This window comes from Columba livia, chromosome 1, assembly GCF_036013475.1.
Source record: "Columba livia isolate bColLiv1 breed racing homer chromosome 1, bColLiv1.pat.W.v2, whole genome shotgun sequence".
Lineage (NCBI taxonomy): Eukaryota > Metazoa > Chordata > Aves > Columbiformes > Columbidae > Columba > Columba livia.
In genome coordinates this window covers 153,245,307-153,269,080 of record NC_088602.1, presented here as the reverse complement: position 1 = coordinate 153,269,080, position 23,774 = coordinate 153,245,307, and the positions used below count along the sequence as shown (strand labels likewise).

Below are 23,774 nucleotides of genomic sequence, written 5' to 3'. Positions count from 1 at the left end.
GCCTACCTACCTGTTGTAGCTGTTATCCCACCATACTCTGGGGACTGATTGCTGATGGGTGAGGGTGCAGAGGGCATTTCCACTGAGGTGGCAGATTTAGCTGGGGAGAATGGCACTGGGGAGGGAGTTGGAGGAGCTGGTTCACTCAGAATAATTTCTTCTTGTACTTCTGCTGTAGGACGAGAGAAAAATCATCAAACTTAGCTAAAGGTAGAGAAAGGGAACACTGAGAAAAAAAAAAAAAATCAATGGAAGAAGTTAAATTCTGCAGGTTGTATTTCAAAAAATGCATAGCAAGAATCAGAAATCTTTGAAAGAAGTACTTCTGTAACATCCAGCATTACAACCTTTAATGTACCTTCATAAGACCTCTTAAAGAACAGTGCTGTTTTTCCTGTTGTATAGACAGGAAACCTGTGCATAGACAGATTAAGGCTTATGTTCCTGTAATATACAATTAGATACCTAAAATTATGAGTCTAGTCCAAGTCAGGCACTCCTAACTCCTTCTAGAGATGTTGGAAAGAAACAGGAATCTCCAGGGGATTCCAGTGGCTTTTGGTTATGACATTTCTTCATTGACTAAAGAGGATGACACTCTGGATAGTCCTCACTGCTAAAGGTATGCGGAAAGTATACAAGGATAAGCAACTTCATCAAAAAAACAAGAGCCTATGGCAGGGCAATGAATTCAATCCAGATCTTTCAACACATAGAAGATATTATCCTAATTGCAGAAATAATCTTTTTCCTATAAATCTACAGAGGGACAATTTAAGCCACATCTAAAATAAATAATGGAACTTTTCAAAGGTGACAGAGGGGTTTAACTTCCCAAAATTAATGGGAGATTCAAGGAAAAAAGATCACTGAGAACCATTCGTTAAAAGGGGCTGCCCTAAGCAGAGGGAGACTGAAGGCAATCTCTGCCTGCTTCTCTTCTGGCAAGTCAGTGTAGAGTGGAGGGGGACTCAGAATCTGCTTCTGTACGGGCACTCAGAACAAAAGCGTACCTGAAATAACAGCTTTGATTTTTGTGTTTGTTCACTTACTCTATCTCTCCCTTTTATTTAGGGTTGCACAAATCTACTAATATCAGTGAATTTATTTGCTATTAAACCAGGGTGAGAGAGAACCAAGAATCAAGACTGGGTCCACTGAAACACAATGGTGGCTAAAACAGATTAACTAAGGTAAAGGGTTTCGCGCAAAAATCTCTTACTGAAACACCAAGTTTGGTGTTTCAGACATCCAAGAGTTACATCATGAAGCAGGCAGGCCTCTTTCAGAACATGTTAACCAGGAATGCCCCCTCTCACAAATGACTTATTTAAAATCATGATGGAACTGAAAAACTTAAAAATTAACTCCTAGATAAGCCTCATTGAGTTAGAAGAAGATAAAGAAATGTCATAACACAGAAAACAGTGAATCCAGTGGAATAAAACAACGAAAGATGAATGAAAGAACAAACTCACCTGTGCTTCCTTCTCCTTTCATTGCCCTCATTAGCTCATTAGCTCTCTCCTGACAATGGAGTGATTCTAGCAGGTACAATACATAGTCATCGAACATCAAGTGAATAAGGTGAAAAGACCCTGGTAATAAAGTGAACAAACAAAAAAGCCATTAACTGTCTCAATACACTCATTAAGCCAATGATTATGGTATTCAACACAAACAGTACTGAGTAGGACTGCCTCCATAGACTACTGCCACTGAAGGGTCTCTCTTACTCAAGGCAAGAGAGGTCAAAGTAAAACTGAGGACTAGCAAACTCTGTTGACTCCTGGATTTATGCAGGCTTGTATGACCAGTTACTGTGGTTTAAGGTGCAAGGAGGCTGCCTAGCTGAGAGCTGGGACCTAATGAAGTTTTCTCCTCCTACATTAGTACTGAACAATTTAGACAATTACACTACAGTGGAATCATTTCCTTTTATCTAAAGGAACAGATATAAGTTCCTGCCAGAGTTAGAATCCTGAATTGGCTGCATTAGTGACACATCCTGTTATGAATTATCTGAGTGACCTGTGTCATTGAACAAGGAAATGAGAGACTAACCAACAGGAAGGTAGAAACAACCTTTTGAGTCTCCTGAAGGTGTATCTCCAGAGCTTTGCCTGGGCTGGATGAAACATCCATTAAATACCAACCACAGAGACATTCGCAGCAACTGCAAATGTCTTAAAGAGTAAGACTTGTGCCAAAGCTTTGTTCTGTCATACATTCATACGGTTCAAACTGATAATCAGGAAAACATAGCGTAGCAGAAAAACTACTACACAATCTTTTCCTAATTATCAGTTTGAACCATGTCAGTAGCAAAACATTTGGCCTGTTCCTGTGCTTACCTCTGAAGATGCGCTTGATACTACCTCTTATACTGTCATGACAGGGATGTGAAAAACTTAAGGGCTAAAGAACTAGAGGGCTTAAGGGAAGAGTATGGAGAAAAGAAAATCTGGGTGATGGAGTCAAAAAGGACTTTGAAAGTTAATAGTAAAAGGAGGCTATATGGATAGCTATCTGCCACAAATTCTCAAGTAAGATTTGATTAAAGATGGAGCACTTACTAATGTTGTTAAGAGGAAGAACTGGGTAACACTATGGACTATAGTAATGGAAATGAACTTTAATAGCATGGTGTTATAAGTTCTGCCATTGGTGATTTATATCATCCTCTGATTTATATGCTTCCTCTATAGAGGAAGCACATACAGAGCACATATAGCCACAAAAACCAGATACATAAGAAAAGAGCATGGATGCATTTCAGGGGAAAATTAGACACTGTGTAGTGTCCTAATGAAAGTAATAACATTCATCTGCAGGGGAAGATTGACAAGTATTAGGATGAACTTTGGTCAGTATATGCAATAGACTCCATGACACAGAGCATCTGTAATAGCTCCAGACAGGATTTGATCATACAATGTTTTTTAAAAAAGCTCCTATGTTTATTTAGACTTGCATGGAATATTTAAAACCTATTCGTATCAGTCACTAAATAACTCTGGCAAGTGCAAATGCAGTCAGGTTAAAATAATGGCCAGTCCAGCAGCTGGCTTAAACCAGAGAAAGATCACCAGTTGAGAGGAAAACAGGGATCAACTACTGCCAGACAAAAAAAAAAGCCTCACATAGATGTGTTGCTTTTGAAATTCCACTACTACATTTTGAGGAAAAATTCTTCCATGGGAAAAAAAGATGCAAGAAGTTTCAAATTCAATTGAATTTCATGATTGGTTTGTTCGCAGAAAAGTTAGGTTCATCTTGGGATACCAGATTTATCACAGCAAAGCACAACTACCCCTACTCCAACTTCTGTACTTAAACATAGCATTGAGGGGCAGAAGAAGTGGTTTGAAAGACCCTACATCCTTATACAACTCTAGCTGGCAATTCAGCTTTCAAAGTGACTCTGAGCACATTCTTTTTCTTTGTGACCTGGATAGTCTTTGTGTTTAATTCTCTCACTCCATGCCTGCATGGCTTCTGGCATCACTGATATGAGCTGAGCACACACACTGGGAGGTGAACACACGCCTTTGTGTTCTTGGGCAAGGCAGCACAGAAAAGGGACGTACATGGTTGCAACACCTTTGCTATGGAGAGGAAATATTTGGCTGCTGGTGAACCTGGAACATCGAGTTTTTCATTTGTTTCACATATCTATGTAAACCAAAATGGGAACAAGTTTCCCCAGCCTTTCGAGGGTAAATAGTGGAGTCCTTCACTGAACTACTGCAGAGAATTTGGTTTTAGAAATATTTTAGGCTCAAGGTCTTGTTAAATAAAATACTATTTAATTCAACAGTGCAATAAAGGCAGCAGACCTGGCTGATCACCTTCTTCCTGACCTAGGATTTCCCCAGTGAAAATCTAGATTATCAAGAATTTCCACAAAATACTCACTCTTCTTCTGATTACAGTTTTTCATAGGGAAGCGTCTATTGACTTTAGTGTAGTTACTATTGATAAGTATTTCCAAAGTAAGAAAAACAGGCCTAAACGCTGGCAAACTTCATGTGGTGGTACAAAGCTCAGGGTATTCACTGTTTCCCATCAAAACCCTTGCTCAGCCTTAATTTAAAAAAAAAAAAGAAACTCATTTGTAAGTTTCATAAAAATATTTGGTAGTGTGAACTCTAAACACTATGGTGCTAGCAAGCAAACAAGAACCCAAGATTTGCTACTTTAAAAAAATGTCTTTGTTTTTGGGGGGTCTAATGTTTTATTTTGAAGACTTGAGGTTGGCAATACTGAATGCAGCATTTAAAAACACTCCAGTGCCCTTGTCACTCTTTTGAATTTCTCTCTTCCTCTCCTATTATTTCTCCCACTGTGTATTTTTAAACTCTATACAGAGTTTTTGAGCCCAGAATTTGCGTGAAAGACGCTAGACAAACAAGTTGTTGGTACTGAATGAATGCAATATTTTTACATTTTTTAAATGAGTTGAATGAAATGTAAGCTATAGAGGGAAACCAATATCAGGGCATGCATTTCAACTACGCAGTGGATAGCTATTCAGCACAATGTACAATAATTTATTCTGTGTTGGCAAGCTACTGTTTTTCACATGATATTGTTTGGTTCTTTCAAGTATATCTGTAAGTACTGAAAAGGATCCAGCTGTAGGTAGTAAACCATACACTTCTTTAGGAAGAGGTAAGAAGTCATTCAAGAGACTAGTTGAAACAACAAATAGAATTTGGCTCTAATTTTCATGAGTTAACAGAAATCATAGTAATGATTACCCAGCTAACGTATAGTAAGTATCAGCAGCCATTAACAGATACAGCAATTATGTGTAAGTAGCAAAACAACAGTGAGATTTCCAGATCTGGGGAAAACCATGGAGCTCCTATTACTAATTAGTTACTTTGTACACTGGATGCATTACCCAAACACTGCCACCAACTGTGCCTTTGATATGCATAGATGGGAAGGAGGGAGGGAGGCAGAGAGAAAAAGGGAGCAGGAGAGGGAGTGAGAGAGAGGAGCTTTTTCTTCCACCTGCCCATGCCACCAAACTTTAAATCTTTGGATAATCAAATCTCTGTGCTATTCAGTCCAGCGCCAGGTATTCCAGCTTCCTCCAATCAAATTTCTTTATCACATTTTTCAAAGATAAAAATGTTCTGTCCCATATATAGTAAAGATCCCATCATTTAACACATTATTTTACTTTTTTTTAAAAAAAATACACTGTGATCATCTGAGTATATATATCGCTTGAAGTGGTAAAAAAATCAGTCCACAGAAACAATTCCAATGCAGTAAAGATGCAAAGCTTTTAACCTCAGTTAAAAACAAAAGCATATGGATATAAATATTTAGAACAGTAAATCAGTCTTTGTTTCTCTCCATAGAACTCACTTAAATGCATACATTATTCTGAAAAGCTAGAAGGAACCCTTAAGCACTGGAGAGTTTCTATCATCTAGCTTGGAGCTGTTTACGTTCAAGGTTCATTTTTTTGGAACTTGCTCAACTCTGATTCATTAACAAAGTGTTAAATGGTCTTGCAGTGACAGAGTAGCATCATTAATAAAAATTATGATTCGGACATTTTGAGGGAAACAAGATAGAGATAGTTCAGGCTTCTGCCTGATGGGATGGGAATATGGTTTTGGTATCATTCTCCCTTTTGAAAACCTGAAGGCTCCTCCTGCCTCTGCTGGAGCTGTACCTGAGCAGGGAAAACTCCACCCTGCAGAAACTGAAGATGTCCCTGCTCATGGCAGGGGGTTGGACTAGATGACTTTTGAAGGTCCCTTCTGACCCAAGCTATTCTATGATTCTATAATATGATTCTATGAAAATTAAAGTACCAAAGCTGGGTGCACTGTGCAAAGTCATGTCTCGAATCACTCGAGTGCCAAAACAGGACCACATCAGGAGGAACTGCTGAGCTACTTTCTTCAAAGAGCCTTGTCTCTTGGCAGCTACCTGCAAGAAAGAAGATACATGTGACATGGAGAAACTTTTATTTCTACCACCTGATACAGCTGAATGATGCACATATCCATCTTTTATATACATACATACTGAAAAACTAGTTACCATTATATTCACATGGAAATATACACTCAAAATTTTTTTTTAAAACAAACAAACAGGAAAACAACCTTACACAGGAAGCCAACTTGTAACTATATACAGCCTTCAGAAAGAGGAAGACATAAAGTACTATTCAACACCAAGGCTGAATTTCCTTTATAAATGGTGAAAGGACTGCCAAAAAATTGCCCTGATCTTCATCTTAACCTAGTTACTTACATGTTCATTCTTGCTTCTTGGCCAAGGAAACAATTTATAACCAAGAACACTTGATCTACACTGAAAATTTATATTAGTATTTCAATTAAAGTTTACTATTGAATATAATTGTTTTTGTTCCTTCACATTTTTTTGTTTTTGTTAATACACATAATTATTTTACTAGCAAAAATACTTTCCAGAAAGTACACTTTAGGCATCAAGTCTTCAGAAATGTATTTACTATAGCCATATGTGAGTCTAAGAATTAGGTTCAGCCAATCAGCTAATAAAATTCATGTCAGGTTCTTCATGAATATTAACAGTTGAGGTCTGAACTTCAAATTGCATTCCACTGACTAAAAGAGAAGTTCCCCAAAACAGTCAATACATTTCAAGTAATCTGGGGAAGTATCTGTTGTTTTGTGTATGGATCTTTTGCAGCAGAGGGGCAGGCACTATTTTTAAAAAATTATTTCTCAGTTCTGACAGCTGGAATGAAGAGTTTAAATTCTAATCGGATGTTCTATTAGAATACAAAATATAGTTAGTGACAGAAGTTAAAATAGTCATCCAGTTTCACACTCTATGTAAAATCATGGCGATACCTAATCACTTTTGAAAGTGTTTTTAAAATATTTGTTAGTAGGTTTCTGCACACACTTAAATCAAAATAAAAATACAAGCCTCGGTCTCCCAAGTCAGCTCAAAAGGCAACATAAATGTATCCTTGACTGAATGGTAATGTAGACTTTCATCCTTAAAATTGAACATACACAAATGAATTAACTAACCTAAATATCCTTTTCATTAAAATCTTAAAAGGCCAGACTAGATAGTGCTTTTTATTTGCACTATGTAGTTAGGATGAGTCTGAACTCATCTTTCCACACCCTTGAAGTATTGATTTGACTGGAAAACTCAACCGTGTTCCATTTGTGAATACCATCTTTTGGGACAGAACAGACAAAACCAGAATAAAGCAGAATCCTGAGTGTGAGCAGTTCTCAAATTGAGCATGAAAACTGGTAAGATGTTGCCCACTGCTGCTTTACTCGTGCTTATTACCAATGTTTGTCTTCTTTGTTGTTTTGGTTTGATTTTTTATTTTTCTTTTTTTTGCTAGAAATCTGTGGGCTGAATAGAGCTCATACTGCACATCAGTGACCCAGGTCCTTACTCCTGCTTACCAACCTTCACAACACATCTGTCCACCATGGAATCCAGCCACTCGATGTACGACTCAATGGGGGACTGTTCCTCTAGAAGGTGATCAAACTCCCGATACACTGGCAGACAAAGAAAACATAGCCCACCTCAGTACTCGGGTTACATTTCAGACAAAAGAGAAACAAAACGTAAAAAGCTGCCAATAACGTCACAAGTTTGCTGTGGTTTTTATAACAGATTGTTTAGCTATAACAAATACATCTTCCCTGGTGCTGATCCAATAAGTTTGCTTGGTCTTTTATTTCCTTTCTACTAAAAGTGATAGAGTCATTGGAAGTTGTATTTTAATGTGAGCAAATCAGGAACTGTTGTTTAAAATTCGTCATTTGATTTAAGCTTCAGCTGTCTGGTGTGCCCAGAAGAGAAACATTCATGGTGTTCTCTACAAAGAGTGTGAAGGTAGGCCTTGATCCTGGTGATGAAAAAGGGTGTGCATAAAATTGATTTAGAAGTGCATAAAGAATGTTCTAAGCACCAAAAGGATGAGTATTGCTGACAGGGCTCTCATCTGTATAATGCTTTAGTTGCAAAAACATGATTTAGCTGCTGCAAATCATCTATTTGCAATGCCAGACACACACACACAAAGAATTTCCATAAACTTCTGCTTATTCAAAACACATTGCTACCAATGCACTGAATTTACCAAGAAGAGCTTTCAAAAGCAGACTGAATACTTTTAAACTTCTCCCAAATACACATATTCATATTTTAATACAGAGAGTAAAAGCAAGTCATTCAACTGCAGATCTTAAAATTGCAAGTCTGTAGTTTGTTTATGAGAATCAATGACTGGAAAACAAAGAATCATGCACTTTGACACCTTAAGAAACTGTTCTTCAACTCAGCTGAAATAAAAGGCCAAATAGGTCAAGAAGAAAGATACTTTCTACCTGCTGTGCTACAGGATGATCTCAATGCTCTATGCATTTCCATTTCTGCTTAATTATAAATAACAGGAGGAAGGAATTTCCCACAATAGCAAAGACAGTGAGGGAGGTGGAGGAGGCAAATCTCAGAGGTGACAGCTAGAGAAGTGAGCCAGAGAGGCTGAGAATAAAGCAAAGAACAAGCTCCCTGGTCTCTAAGTTGGATCAGGAAGACAAGCAGGAATGCATTTGCTTCACACCTGACTTTAACTTTGTTTAGTTTAGACTTGCAAAGGCTGGATAGATCAGAAACACTAGCTGGGGAAGAAGGGAAATAATTATATTTGAGTCACCCTTATCTTGTTTCACTGAATGGGCAACTTCCCTTTTTTCAGAACAGGATCACAGAGGAATCTAAATGTTGTCTCCTTACCCAAGTATTTGGCTGGACGAAAACTGCCTGATACAACAGATGAAGTAATTCATATGCTGTGCAAAGAGGGGAACAAGAGTGGAAAAATCAGTTGCCTGCTTTGCTACTGGAGCAATTCAACTGTGTACAACAACCTGTTTGAGAAAAGTAACTATTTGGCCTGTAGTGACTGTTAAAAATACTGCAACAGGAACTGAGAAAGAAGGAATAAAGAAGAAACCATGTCAGAGACAGCTATCATAGCAGAGCAGGAAAGAGCTTGTCTTATACCAAATGATTTTTCTCTAAGCTTTCTTATAAGCTAATAAACACTTTTTCCCAGTTACAGTAGCTAGAAATTATACTTTTTTGGTTAATAATACAAAAAATGTGAAAGCAGGCCTTAATTCCATGTAATATGAGTCATATAGAGTATGATCTTTTCTAAGATCTTCAGCTAAGTAAAATAAACATCAAAGATGGAGGGGGGGAGTCTCAATTCTAGAATAATATCTACACATATCTGCAACTCTTAGTGAAATCCCATCTCATTATGAACATCCATGTTACATTACCATTTCTGGGTAATTGCTTAGTGGACTTTATGTGCCTAAAATATGTAAAAAACTGTTCAAATCCATCAGTATTCAGGAAAATACCATTTGATTTGGTTACACTTACATTTATATTTAAATAGTTAACACATATAGAAAGAGCTTTCCTGAATAATAGGAATTTTCTGAATGAGAACCAAAACTGTTGCTGCTACTAGGGATTATAACTTTGAGAACTTTGTCTTTTCGCCCAGTGGGATGACATTGGGTAGACATTGAAAACATAACAGATGATGGAAGGATGTACCATATTCTGGTCTCCAGTCTCCCTATGTCCTACCCTCCCTGCCACCATGTCAAGTTTCTATCTCCTCAAAAGGGAAGAGGGCCATGTCAGGAAAAAAATCAAGGGTTAAGAAGGAGAAGAAAGAGTACCAAGCACATCTCACTGGAAAACAGAGCTAACAGAGAATGCAAGGCCTGTCCCTAAACTGGGGAGAAGACTTTTAGTGTTAACAGGATGGGACAAGTGCCAAAGTCAACCTTGAAGGGTCCAGTGTACATGCTAAGGTGTCACCCCTCCTCTTCCCAGCCACTCACTGAAAGAGTGACCCCACTGGCAAACCTACCCTTGCAGGGCTCCCACAACTGGTTGCCCAGGTTGCTCCCCGTTAAGGCTGGTTCTGGATAAAAGATGACTGGTCCTCCTCAGGAGAGAGATGGCAATACAACAGGTTGGTTCACAGGGAAGTGAGGTTATGAATGATGCTAAAGACAAAGCTGGTCACCCTGGGACAAACTCAGTGTGCTTAGGGTTATACCTAAGCTTACAACCATGAAAACTTGCTGGACAACGTAAGTTAAATTTTATATTTACAAAAGATCTGTGACTCTAAAACCAATTTGCCAACATCTACAAAGTCACTTTTCAGTTAATGCCCCTCACTATACTTGGCAGAATCTAAATTAGCCAATAAGTTTGTTTAATACGGGATTTCTATTTCCTCATGAAAGTTCAGGATAAAAGCTTATCCCATCAAATGACCTTGCTTATGAAAACACTGTGTAAAATTGAACTTTTTATAAAGAAAAGTTTTAAAGGAACTCAACTACACAGCCACTTTAGTGTCAAAGCCATTCAAAAGACAACTCTCCTGCAATTCTACAGCAGCAGAGGCTGGATTTTATCAGATTCAATGGTTAACTCATAGATTCATTTTGCTCAAGTTCATGGAAAAAAATCCTCCTGAATCTGGGTGCAAGTTTTGTACCATTGGCTATTCTGGTTATTAGAATGAAACTCATAATGGAAGAGTGCCCAGATCTATGCCTCAAAACATTAGACCTTTACAGGGCTTTGCTTTATATTTTGATAAAGGTCTCTATATTTATCTTAAGCCTCCAAGCAAACCACTGGCTACAAAAACAGTGTTACTTTCACTGAGCTTGTTTTCCAGCAGGAAACCAAGTTCACCTGGCTTTATTTGAGGGTTCTGCTCTTACACTGTATGATGAGCTTTCTGTGTTCCTCCCGTGAGTCCTCCATAGTATAGAGGGTTTGTTTGGTAATACTATTCAGATCCACATTCCTCCAGTCCTCCAGCATTTGAAATGTGATGTCCGCACTGTGGATCACCGTTCTTGATGCCTGTAATCCAATCCAATCTATTCATTAGTTCATGGTTTATTAGGTTAAAAAATAGGCTTTATCCCCTTTTACGCTTCCTTAGCTAGGCTCACTAAGTTGATTCTCCTCATGGACCCCCACCCACCAGCTTGATGTCTTATGGATGTTACAGGGCGCTCTAATCACAGAGAACTCCCAAGTCTTTTTGCCTACTTTAACCAGCTGTAAATATTTTGCTTGCACCCACCACAAACCCCAATGAGCAACCCTAATCTGGCAATGACATTGCTAGGTTCCTCCACCTCTAACAGCTCCGTTGGTTTTCTTAGAATCATAGAATCATTCCAGTTGGAAGAGACCATCAAGATCATTGAGTCCAACCATAACCTAACTCTAGAACTAAACCACGTCCTTAAAAAACCTCATCTATGCGCCATCTTGATCAACTTCAGTTCAAAACCAAAAAGCGACAAGAAAAACTAGGCCAAAACTGAACAAACCCCAGTCAGGTTTGTACCCTCCCCCCTCCCAAACTGTGAAGACTCTCCTTCTTCCCTCAGCCACATGAAAAACTTAGAGCTCATTTGCCTTCACATCAGATCTGCTTCCTGGCCGGCTGAGATGGGGTCTGCTGTTGAAAGGGGAACATGGGCTGATAGAAAACGGATTGACAGAAGATCATGGTCATATAATATACACCAGATCTCTATAAGTTAAGCAGAGATGATAACCCAGGCTAAGGTTATCAGCTTCCCCAAGGAAATGATACATTTGAAGAGTCCTTCATGTAAGTAAACTATTTGATCCTAAGTCCAATGCAGAACGTTGTTGTCTCTGTATCTTGATTTCCTCTGAATCCCTATAGACCTCCAAAGTTCAGTGATGACCCACCATGTTTGAGGAAAGGCAACACTGGCAACTTTGCCTCCACCACTAAAATAATGGAGGAAGAAATCTACACCTTGCAGAGCTCCCCCAGAGCTTCTTCCTGTGGGCTTCACCACTCAAAGGATTAACCTGGGGTGTAGGATACGCCTTCCAAAAGTGGAGCTTTCAGTGTGACAGGGAAAACAAACTGTTTGCTCCAATACGTAGGTGAAATGTTAATGAACTCGATGCATCCTTCCCCTTTTTATACTACGCAGAATTTGGTCTCATGAATTTTTGATAAGTAATTGTGATCTAAACAAACTGATGAAAAACAAACACTTCAGAGTAGTTTTTATATTCACTTGCTATGGTTGCAAGAATATTTCTATTTAAAACCCCAGTGGTTAAACCATTTTGAGTTTTACTAATCTGCATTTGATTTAAATACACAATTAGAATTGGATTTTTTTTGTCAGGTATATAGAAATTTTTCTTGCTTTGTAATGGTCCTGAGACAAACCACTCTGAAGTCATAGGAATGGCTCTCCTGTATTTCATTGAAATGAACCATCTCTTCAAATCAAGTAACAATTTTGTTTGATAAAAGTTCCCCACTAAATTGAAAGATCAGGGGTTGTGAGTTATCTAGAAAAGTTTTTTTTTTGCTGATTACTTTTTGATTTTGTAAAGATGGGCACAATAAATGTTGGAGACAAACTTTTAACATGATCTCTTCCTCTTTGGGTAAAATCTAGCCTGCCAATCCATAAAATTATTTGAAAAGTTAGTAAAAATTGCATTCAGCAAACTTGGGTAACTGAAATATTTACTTGGCAGAGATGATTTAGTGATGTCTGTCGCCGGAGTATTTGTGAGAATCTTCTGGACACTGCAGAAAAGAAAAAATAAATATTTACATATTGTTTGAAATAAAGAAAAATATTTCTAAAAATATTAAATTAAAATAAGAACAAAAAAATATATCCAGTTTCCTGTATACAATTGTGGCTACATAAAGTTCCTTCAAATAGCCTAGTTTTAACTTACTTTAAACCTTGACCTAAAACCTTACATCTGGATGCTCAATCGGTTTTACAGAGGCATATTACAAGCAGTGATTTATAGATGCTGTGAATAATGAGATGACAAGAGAAATGTGGAGGACAATGGAAGAGCTTCACTTGTTCAGCATAGCAAATTTTCTCTTGGTACACAAAGGAACTGAAGACTAGAAAGAACTACTTAATAGAAAGAAAAATGTTGGTGCAAGAACCAGTGGACATAAAATAATGATAGCTACATTATGCATGGAAATTAGAAAAGGTTGCTACTTAGCAACTTAATGCAAACAAAATTTGTTGGAGTCTTCTGACTGGACTAGTAGGAGCTAAAATCAGTTTCGGGTAGAATTTGGTCAAAGTTTCTAAAAGAGATGTATGAATATGCTATGGAGTAAGATGGCCCTGGAGGCACTTGCCAGTTCTCTGGTCCTATTTTAGCTATTTCAAAACAATATGGACTTTGTATTAAGGTACTTCCTATACTTGGATTTTAAAATGTTGGTTTGTGCATCTTTTGTCTGAAATCTGTGACTTGGCAACTACAAACCTGACCAAGGCTTGCAGTTACTCCTCTCAGTACCTCCATTTGCTGTGCACACTATCACAAATTCTGATAGGGAGGAAACAGTTGCAGGAGCAACAAAGGCTCACGTAAAAGGTGGGATGCACTCAAGTTTTTCCTTATATTAGAATCACCAAAGACTTGCAGATCTATCCAGACAGGCCTTAGACATGGCCACAGAGTAGGTTTTCCCTCTGCACTGTACACAGAGGCAGTTAAAGAGTACAGGTTGAGAATGACTAGAAAATACAGTGTCTATCTCCTTTTTCCCTATAAGATCAGAAAATATTTTGCTGTTGCAGATTCTCGACATTTTTGAACTGAAAAATATGTGATAAAGCATATTTTCACTTCCAACTCTGTGTAACTTCAAAAATAAATTAGTAAATAACACAAAAAAGCTAAAATGAGTTGCTCCAATTTATATCCTGACTGTTCTTAGTAAAATATACACCTAATTTTCCATGCTGATCAAAATAGTTAATCCTTCTCCTAAATTAGTTTTTTTTTCTTCTTCTTTAACTTTGTGGTGTGGAATTTAGTGCTCATGAAAGGCAAAGAATTGAGAGCCGTGAAATAAAGCAGACTTTATCAATAGGTGATGTGCACTGCAGGCATCTACAAAGCATGTCTGAAAAGGACTAGTGCCCTTTCCTGTGGCGACAGGGTAATTTGATCTCCTTCATTTTTAACTCTGGCACTTTTTTTGAGCAAGGGCCTCAAAGCTGTATTCAAATTGTGCTAGCCAAAGGCTTGTTTAATAATTTCCTTTGCCTAATATCATCCCTAATGTTTGCTTACTATCAACAAAATTAATTTCTTATCAGAATCCACAAGAAAAGAAAGACAATTCTTCTCATTTTGAGCAGTGCCTCATTTCTCTAAATAAAATTGGTTCTCATGAACAAGTGGAGATTGTAAGCGAATACAATATTTATAATGCTGGCCGTTGTTAAGAGAACATTAGCCTCACTTCCAGTTAATTTGTACTCAATAAACACCGTATGCATTCCAGGTTAATAGGAGAGAGATTGGGAAATACATACATTCAAATTTGATATTTCGTAGGTTTTCTGGTAAATCATGGAGAGCTACTTTCAGCCACTCATCCAGTTGCTTTGCAAACTTTCGGATCACCTGTGTCAAACTGAAAAGAGAAATCAGTCTATCAGAACATGTTTACTCTGTGCTTTAATCTATAAAATCTGTGAACATGTAAATACTATGAGTCAGTTATTTACAACTCACTATTATGCAGACTTGCTGGCATATTTGAGTTTGTAGGCATGAAGATAAACTTCTGACTATGTTTGCAGGAAAAGGAAAACACATCACCATGTGAGGGTTCAAAACCTGACAAAGAATGAAAGTCTCTGTACTGCACTGCTTTGATACTTACAAACGGTATTCTTAGCTTGAAATAAAATCATTCCCACTCTGTACAAACACAAGAACGTAAAATCAGAACTGTTTAAAGAACACAATAGAGCAAGCTTCTGATTTCAGCTCAGCTGTACCCACATGTATACAGATGTACACAGGGATGTGCACCAACCATATGTGCTGCAGGCAGTGAGTGGGTGATGATGGTGGAGAGGAATTTCCAGGCCAAGCCCACACAGGTGGAGAAGCAGGGGCAGAGCACGACCTGCTTGTTTAGCTCTGCACAGGACAGGAACTTCCCTAGTCAAGTGAGATTTCTCTGTTTCCCCTTTACTACCCTTTCCTGAGGGCTCCATCATTTCCTGCTAAACTTGGTGAGCAGATTCTTCTTGGCATTGATCAGTATAAAATGGCCATTTCCAGGAAAAGTTGCAGGGTGTTGTTCAGGGGACTCCAATAGTTGGTTCTGACAGACTGAGCTGCACTGCATGGAGCAATACTCCAGACACAGAAATGAGAAAGACAGGGAAGATGCAAGGAACTTTCCCTCTTTCAACCAGACAGCTTATTCTGTTTGCACTCCTAAGATGCTGCACTGAGAACGGAGCAGGTAAAATAAACACAGCCACAGGCCTGCTGTGCTCCATGCAGACACCCAACATGACAGGGAATGAATGATGACTCCTGCACCCACGAAAACGTGGCTTTTCTGGACAGACAATGTTTGTTCCCAGGAAGTACCTCAGAGGGTTCTGGCTGAGTCAGCAAGATTTTCTTCAGGAGCTTCCATTGCAATGAGACCCTTCTTCACCCCCTCCAGTGCAGGCTATGGCTTAATAGCCACAATCTGGCCCTTTATATGCATTACAAAAGTCCATATTCACACTCAAGTCTCTCCTTATTTGCTATGAAAGAACTAAGCAGCTTGAGAAAAGGACTGCTGTTCTGTTTAATCCTTCCAATGAAATAGATTGGGAGGGGTGAAGGGCAAAGCCTGTAAAAATGTACGTGTCTTATCAAGGAAAGCCCATGCTTCTAACAGGTTTCTTGTGGAAATACTTTGGCTGTACTTTAGCAGTCATAGAGTCTGCACAGGGGAGCAGAACATCTTGAAAACATTTGTCATAATTAGAACAGCTTCAAAATCTTAATGGCCAAACATACAGCACTAATAATAAACTCCTAGAACAATATTCTTAATGAATTACTCAATCTCAGGAAAGCATCAATCAAATAATAATGAAGATGTACTCATATATTTAGATGATGCTCATCTTAGGAAAATCAAAGGGGGAAACAGGGTGGCTGCATTCAGTGATTACACTTTTTGCTGTGAAATACTGATATCTGACCTGCTTCATCTATTAAATAAGACTTTTTGGACTCAGATGAGCTCCAGGTAAGAAAAGAACAACTGAGATCTACCACATGGAATGGAAAAGTGAATTTAGCTTTGAAACAAAGTAGGCGAATACTTAATAATAATAATAACAATAATAATAAAGTGTTCCTAAAATAAGCATGCATCTGCTCTTCATAAGATAACATTTCAATCAAACCAGCTTGTCCAAGACTTCACAAGTATGATCTTTGTGTTTTACATCCCTGGCAAGCAGAATAACAATTGGGGTCCAAGAGTGTAAACAGAGACAAATGCTTAGGTTTCAGTATCTGAATATGCCTATGACTATTCACAAACAGAGCAGCCAGGCCAGCTCCTTTTGTCGTTATAATTCAGAACACTGTTACACTGTTATCCCAGGCTAGCAGAAAAGTGCCTGAAATTTTCAGAAGACAGTGTGGCACTCTGCAGCCTGCAGATTTGTGACATTACCTGAAAGTCAGGACATGACTACCAGCTTGATGTTAATAAACCAAAAAGAAGGTGGTATCCTTTATCACACAAAAAAAAACTTTTTTTTTTTTTTTTTTTTCAATACAAGCCTTGTTAAAATCTGAACACTTCTTCAGGAACATGCAGCTCTTTGACCCCCTTGAATTGACACTGTGATTTAAACTCAAGCAGCAAGTAGCTTTTTGTGAACCTGTGCCATTCTTGAAGACATGTAACAAAGACAGCTGAGCTAAAAGTGGTCAGTGCTGCCAGCTACACTGACCTGTCAGGTAATGCTTGTAGTACCGTTGGCATCAAAACTCCAGAAATTGCTTTGTACAGAATTGAATCACAAACTCCCACTATATTCACTACAGTTGAAGAACCCAATACAGGCAGCATATGAGGAGGCATCCCTTGCCAAAAGTGCAGAAGAAAACTTTGAACCTGCAATCACAAGAAAAAACAGGAATGTTTAAACAAAGATGATCAAAGGCCACAAGTACCATTTTTTCTTCAATGACCCTTCTTACATAGTATTCATTTCAGCCCCAGAGCTGGACTGATGCTGCATAACACAGGCAACGCATATTCCTTAACCAGACAGGCTTATACTATAACACAGCCACAGTGGTGTAATCAATCAAAGGGCAACGAGACACTCTGAGTTGGTAACAGGGTGTCTTTATGTTACTACAGTAGACACGCTCATGGGTACCACCCTATTTTTTACCTTCCATCAATGGCTGGTGAGTGTGACTCTGTGGCTTCCACATGTCAAGCCTTTTTCTCTCTCTTTGCTCTCTGTCCCTGTATACAAAAGGATGCGGCCTAGGGCTTGGTGTAGGGAGGGATAGGAGGATAGCGCGTGGCTTACAGGGATCAGTATACCATTCCCCATCTTTATTTGGGAAAGAACCACTACACTTTTGGATTTCTTCTTTCCTTCACTATGAAGGAAATAGAAGAAAGAATGGAGAAAGGCAAAAAAAAAGAAAATAGGGAGGTGATTTCAGACACAGCAAAATATACCTCTGAAATTTTTAATTTAGGAAATGAAGGTCTAATTAAGGGAATGTGATCAGTGCTACAGGGGTCAGAACACCAGCATTCATCAGTTATAACCTTTTGCACACAATTGGTACTGAAATAAGTAACGACACCTGGGGCAGTAAAGAATATTTGCCATTTATATACTGTTGCTGCTCTGCCCCTTCACCACCATTGATCCTGACAAACAGACTCCCTAACAAAATATAATGTCCGCCTCCTAAGAAAGTATTCTGAGACTTATCCAGCAAAAGTCCCTGGATTTGTGTCACATATTTCTCTCACATGGAAACATCTCAACTTGTTGCAATGACTTAAAAGAGCCTCAGCTTTAAAGCAGAAGAGTGTGAGAATTAAACTGGGTAAGGAAATAAAGCAGAGAGTTTCTTGCCATTGTTCAGAAGACAGCGTCAAAAGACCCAATTTCCTTTGATTTTTTCCAGGACCTGGATGTCATACTTGAATTAGGCCCTCAGCATCTCTATGGTCAGATTTGTTTTCCTGGACTGGAGGCCTTTCCCACATGTAATATAAAACTGCTTGCATTCCAGTAATGTTTTGTTTTTCAGCTCTAATCATAAAGCTGTCTGCATGCACTGCCAGAAACCCCTCAGACTGCAGGAGGTACAAACCTTATCCATCTCTAATGGATTGTACCCATCTCCAATGGATTGTATCCACTGCTGAGCAGAGCATGTGTTCAGCGCTGCACTGCAGTACAGTTGAGCAACTGGGGACTCCAGCTACAGCTTTCTGGGATGTCTGGGAGGCTGCTGAGCCCCCAGCTGCCCTGCACCTTTCCTAATAGACCAACAAAACCCACCATTTTGACTGTGGCACCTGTCCTGTGTTTATGCTGAACACCCAGAGAAATTCCTTCAAACAGAACTCAGTCCCAGCTCAAAGCTTAGAAAAGTGGTGACGGACACACTTCTTGAGTTGTAAGAACTGAATTGTCCACTATCTTGTAAGGGGATATTGCTGCCTTACTCTTGCTGGAGAAAGGAAAGACAAAAAATTTCCATTGCTTTCATTCCTCTAACTTGCACAGTGTTCTGAGATTTAATTCTATCGCTCACATATTATGTACTCAAGTACAGCTATTGTTCATTATTATTGGCCACCACAAACCCATAAGTTTGTAATATCACATTCAAAATAAGCTCTTGGATCTATCAATACCCTATATATCATTAAACTACAACTGTAGTTTCCAACCATACCTCATCAAAGTTTGCTCTTATTACAGTGTCGAGTATTCTCTGACAGTGAGTTCTATACATCATAATAAAGGTAGAAACCTGAAAAAGAATGAGAGGTAGACACACAAAAGATCATTCTACTTTAAGAAATGTGCTTTTAAAACTGTCAGAATATTGAGCACCAAAAAGTAAGTTTTTTCTTCTTACCTATGCACAATTACAAAAATAACTAAATCAGAATCTAGTTAGATTTGTTAGATTAGCTTAAAGATGAGCTTTCTTCTTAGAAGTAAATTCTTCCTTTGAATTCATGAATTTTTCTATGTCAATGGGGATTCTTCAAAATTCCTCTTACTTCAAAAGTAGGAGGAGCAAAAAGCCTCGGTGAGATGAAAGATAAGAATGTGGCCCTCATTAGGACATAAAGAACTATAAAACCCGATTCTTTTGTCCACTTTACATTGATACTACACATATGAATAGCATTAGAAAACTAGCGAGCTCAGCTAAAAGCAGCCAGAGCACTTTTGTCATATGTGCAGAGAGGATTCTCTTCATTTCTAATGTAGCAGGATAAGAAATGCTCAAGAAAGCATGAGAACTGTTTTCCAGTTTGCCATCAAATGTGTTCACAGATTGAAGAGCTGTAATATTTTAAAACTGTTACGCTCAAACCTCACCTGCTGTATGTAATGTAACTTTAGAAAAAAACTGTGCATGGGCTTCAGTAATGTTGTACAGCAGCGAGTGTCAGCTGCCTATTCTAAGGGAAGATACTTCTTCCTATTACATAAAGTAATTAAGACCCTCATAAATAAAATAATAGCATTATTAAACTCACTCTCATTTAAAGGTTTTGTATTTTAGATGAGGCTTTCATTCAGAGCAGGGACCAAAAAAAAACCCCAAGCAAACAAACAAAAAAACAAAACCAAAAAACACAACCAAAACACCACCAAAACATAAAAACCCACAAAACAAGAAGCTGAGAAAAGATTTGCAAAGTGTTACCTTCTCCTCTGGCAGACTGGCTGGCAGATTTAGATCTTTGACATTTGGAAACTCTGGCAGTAATGTTCCCAATTTGGATCGTGGTGAATACGCCACTGTCTGTTTGGTTACTTCTTTTTTCCCTGTTTCGTTGACCCAGGCTGCTCCTTTTTTAGAATACATCACATCATAATACTGGGAATTTTCTTTCACTGCAATTCCATAATAATGGTACCTGATACACAGAGATGTATATTTTATAAAGCATACTGTTTGAAAATTTAAAAAGAAGAGGGGGAGGTAAGATAAACTGATAATGCAAATACTTTCTGCAGCAAAACAAACTGTGCAATACTTTATATATTATTAACAAGCATTGATTCAGTAGCAGAATATTGGGTAATATATTGGGCTTCCAATTTTCATTCCTTCTGGTAAAAGTAGATCTCTTCAGAGTTAATAAAGCTTACTCTATGGCAGGGCAGTAAAATAGTGGACTTCCATTTTTTTTTTCTTATATTAAAAAACAAAACAAAAACAAACAAAAAACCCCCCAACAACCAAACCAAACCAACCAACCAAACAAACAGCATCCTAAAGCTACTCGTTGGCAGAGCTCTGCTGTGCAGCTGCCCCTTTAGTTTTGCAATAAGCCGAAGTACAGACCCTCTGGACTGGCCCTTCTGTTGTTACTTCAGCTCCCTGATTCTCAGACTGTTGGGGGCTGGTTTGATCCTTGACAAGCACGAGTTTTTATTGCAAATGCATTGTTCAGAAATGCTTCAAAAATTGAAAACACTTCAATGAAAAGAGAGTGGGGAAAAGGCTTGTGCTGGAAAGCAACGAATGGTAGGAAATGTACAGTTCAGAATTATTTGCTTCGTAACTTAGCATCAGCACTGGGCTTAAATCAGCAAAGGGCACTACACAACCCTGTAACTCTATGCAGACCACAGTGGGAGTTACACAGTGCGGCTGTGCTACAAAAGTGGATTGGTGGCCTAGTGGCACAAGTTTGTGCTACAATTTAGCTTTATTATATGTGTTAGTGGAGGCACTGATTATCCTGTCTAATTCTTGCATCAAAGTAGCGTTCCTTCCATAATTTGCCAACTTTTATTTCGGTTTCTCAGCTGTAGACACCACCAAGCCATCACGCAAAGTTCTTAAAAAGGCAACAAAAATTATTTTGCTTATATATTTTTGATATCACCCTACTTTCCTAGAGGGAATTTTCAAGGATTTTCTAGTTCTCTACTTACAGCCTTTCAAAAGCCTGTCAGAGCATGATGAGACACTGAATCCCACTACGATGGCAGGAGAGGTTGCCATCTCTGGATGTTTTTGTTACTTCTCAAACAGTTACTGATTTCACAGTGCTGACAGCAGATCTGTTCACCTGAATAGACTCAAGATCGCTTAAGGCAAAATCAGCTGGTTTTACAAAGGTCATTTATTAAATGAGTGAGAGTAGCATCTGAGTGATGGTAGTTTACACTGACTCAGGTGATATTTTTTCCTTTTTTTTCACTCTCAGTCATTCACCCACAGATCAATGCAAGTCCTAATATCCAGCAGAAAGTGGTGGCAAAGAGCTGGAAGCCCTAATCTTGTCCACCAGCACAGATGGGGTGAGAGGAGGCCTGGGGAGTTGTAGCAAACTTGTAGTATGTGGCTCCCTTGCCAGGCACTCTGAGGACGTTACATGTTGGCCATTAAAAGTAAAAACTATCCTGAGCTCAATATTGAATAATCCACCTTAGATTCATTAAAACATTAAGCTGACACAGATTTCCTAGCTTCAATATTTTAGAAAGTCACAGTATCTGCTTCAAATCTGCCCATCAGCACTTAGGCCAAAATGTATATTCCACACTAAAAACCAGGCTCCAGATCAATCCTATACTGTTTCAGGCAACTAATGGCAGGTTTGTGCTAAAACAGTGGTTATAACACCAGCTGTAGAAGTTTGTCTCTTCAGCTTGAATGGTAACAAAGCCATCTTGCAGTCCAAGTCCCTGGTTTGGTCTCTAGCAGCTGTCACGCATGCACTGCACTTAAAAGCCATAAAGCTCACATACGTTCTGTGCAGCATGTCTGGGGCTGAGGAAACCTAAAGGAAATGCTGCAGGGAGTTGGCACCATAAATCACTGAGGAAAGTGTGGGGAGGAGGGAAAATGTCACATCAGGCAGGACTGCAAGTGTTCTAGATGGACTGAAGGTTTGCATAACTTAAGCAGGGGTCAGTCTCTCATACCAAGCTCCCTCTTAAATAAATTCCAGATAAAAATGAACTGAAGCCTAGAAAATGTAGCAGAATTTCACCGTGCATTATTTAATTTCTTGTATATTTCACTTGGCAGTAAACTACATAAAAGAGTTTTCTGAGTATCTTCAAAATCATATAGACAGCAATAGCCAAATTAAAGCCAAAATTTTTCCAGAAAACCCATCCCAAATGGCAAAAATTCACTCGTGCACCTTATAAAGATTCTTCTCCAAGCACTTTTCTGTATTTCTATTAGAAAAAAATCACAACTTAACTCAATAAACAGAGTTGGAAAGTTTGATCTGCAAAAGAATAATGCACAGACTGCATAATTATTTTGTGGTAAACAGTGGAATGTTTTCTCCTCTCATAGATCCATTATCTGCAGTACTCCTTTAAAAAAATAAGTCAAATTCCCTTCATACCATGTAGTTTCCATCAGTTTAACTAACCTCTTGTGTACATATTGAAGAGTTTCAAGGTACAGCACAGCAAGAAATTACCTTCTGTGTTTAGCTGCCTGCTCATGGCTCACCTGGTGGTGGAACTGGTTTTAAGCTCAGTGCAATAAAGAACAGCTGCATGCTTACAGCAATAAACCCAGCTGCAAGAATGAAAACCTCACAACTGATGACCAAGAGTATAGTACTATTGTAGCTCTGAACTTTGTCATGTTACAAGGCAGCTGTGCTATAAAAAGATTGAAGGCAGAACAGTGTGAAGTCAGATAATCTTAACCACTTCCATGGCTGAATTTCCTTTGGCAGTAGCAGGGAAGTGGAATGAAAATCATACTGGTGGTGATCGGTCAGCACAGCTGGTGATAAAAGGACTGAAGTGTTAATACCTAAAGTCATTTCTTTATGTAACACTTAATTGGAATGCCGTCAAATGTTTTGGAAAAAGAAAAGAAAACAAACAAACAAAAAACACAAACAAACACAGAGCTCTGTTGCAGCTGTGCTGGGTCTAGCAAGAAGTGTATTTATTGAAAAGAAGTACAGTGTGTATGTAGTGTGTGTTTATACCTCTCCTCTTCTTTGGGTCAAATGAGGAGGATTCCTCTGTATGCTATAATCCCTGGGGTGTTAACCACTGCCAAAGACGTAGGCATCCTCTTGTGGAGCAGAAGAACTCAATTGTGTGTCTACTGAGGCTGTGAAATTTGAGTAACCATGATGTCCTTCACAGGGGTGACCAGGGACTCTCAGAGGCCAAGGGTTTTGCCCAGCACAGACAGCATGATTTTCAGAAATCCCTTCGTGTTTGCTAGATAGGGAGGAGAACCACTGCAAGGGTGACATGAGAGGAGTGCGTGACCCTCTGATAGGCGTGCAGGTTAGGGGGAAAATATGCAAGAAATATTAAATCCCATTGGTTTTTAGCCTTATTGAGAGTAAAAAGACATAGCTTTTGGAGATACAAGACACCCCTAGTCAGCAGATCAAGAGCATCTTGCTCATCTGAGAGACTCCTGGAGCTATGGGACGTGCCCCACTTCGAAAATGCAGCAGTACTCATTCCTTTCATTAAACAGGAAGACAAATACCAAAGCTGTAGCCAATGTCAGAGTGGTGTGATGGCTTACAGCAG

At 38.7% G+C, this 23,774-nt stretch overlaps 1 protein-coding gene across 4 annotated transcripts in view; it reads right to left on the bottom strand.

Moving 5' to 3' along the window:
* The window catches only part of RFX4 (regulatory factor X4), a 94,071-nt gene that overhangs the window by 22,612 nt on the left and 47,685 nt on the right, over positions 1-23,774 (bottom strand). For 2 of the 4 annotated variants that reach the window (XM_021294678.2, XM_065039246.1), the window contains 10 exons: positions 19,933-20,146; positions 18,943-19,020; positions 16,953-17,116; positions 14,499-14,599; positions 12,660-12,718; positions 10,836-10,980; positions 7,462-7,556; positions 5,841-5,958; positions 1,479-1,598; positions 11-172 (listed from right to left, as the gene is read on the bottom strand). In XM_021294678.2, the coding sequence (XP_021150353.1) occupies positions 11-172; positions 1,479-1,598; positions 5,841-5,958; positions 7,462-7,556; positions 10,836-10,980; positions 12,660-12,718; positions 14,499-14,599; positions 16,953-17,116; positions 18,943-19,020; positions 19,933-20,146 (1,256 nt within the window). The remainder of the gene's footprint in view (positions 1-10; positions 173-1,478; positions 1,599-5,840; positions 5,959-7,461; positions 7,557-10,835; positions 10,981-12,659; positions 12,719-14,498; positions 14,600-16,952; positions 17,117-18,942; positions 19,021-19,932; positions 20,147-23,774) is intronic. The other 2 variants (XM_065039237.1, XM_065039255.1) reach the window with 1 other exon arrangement.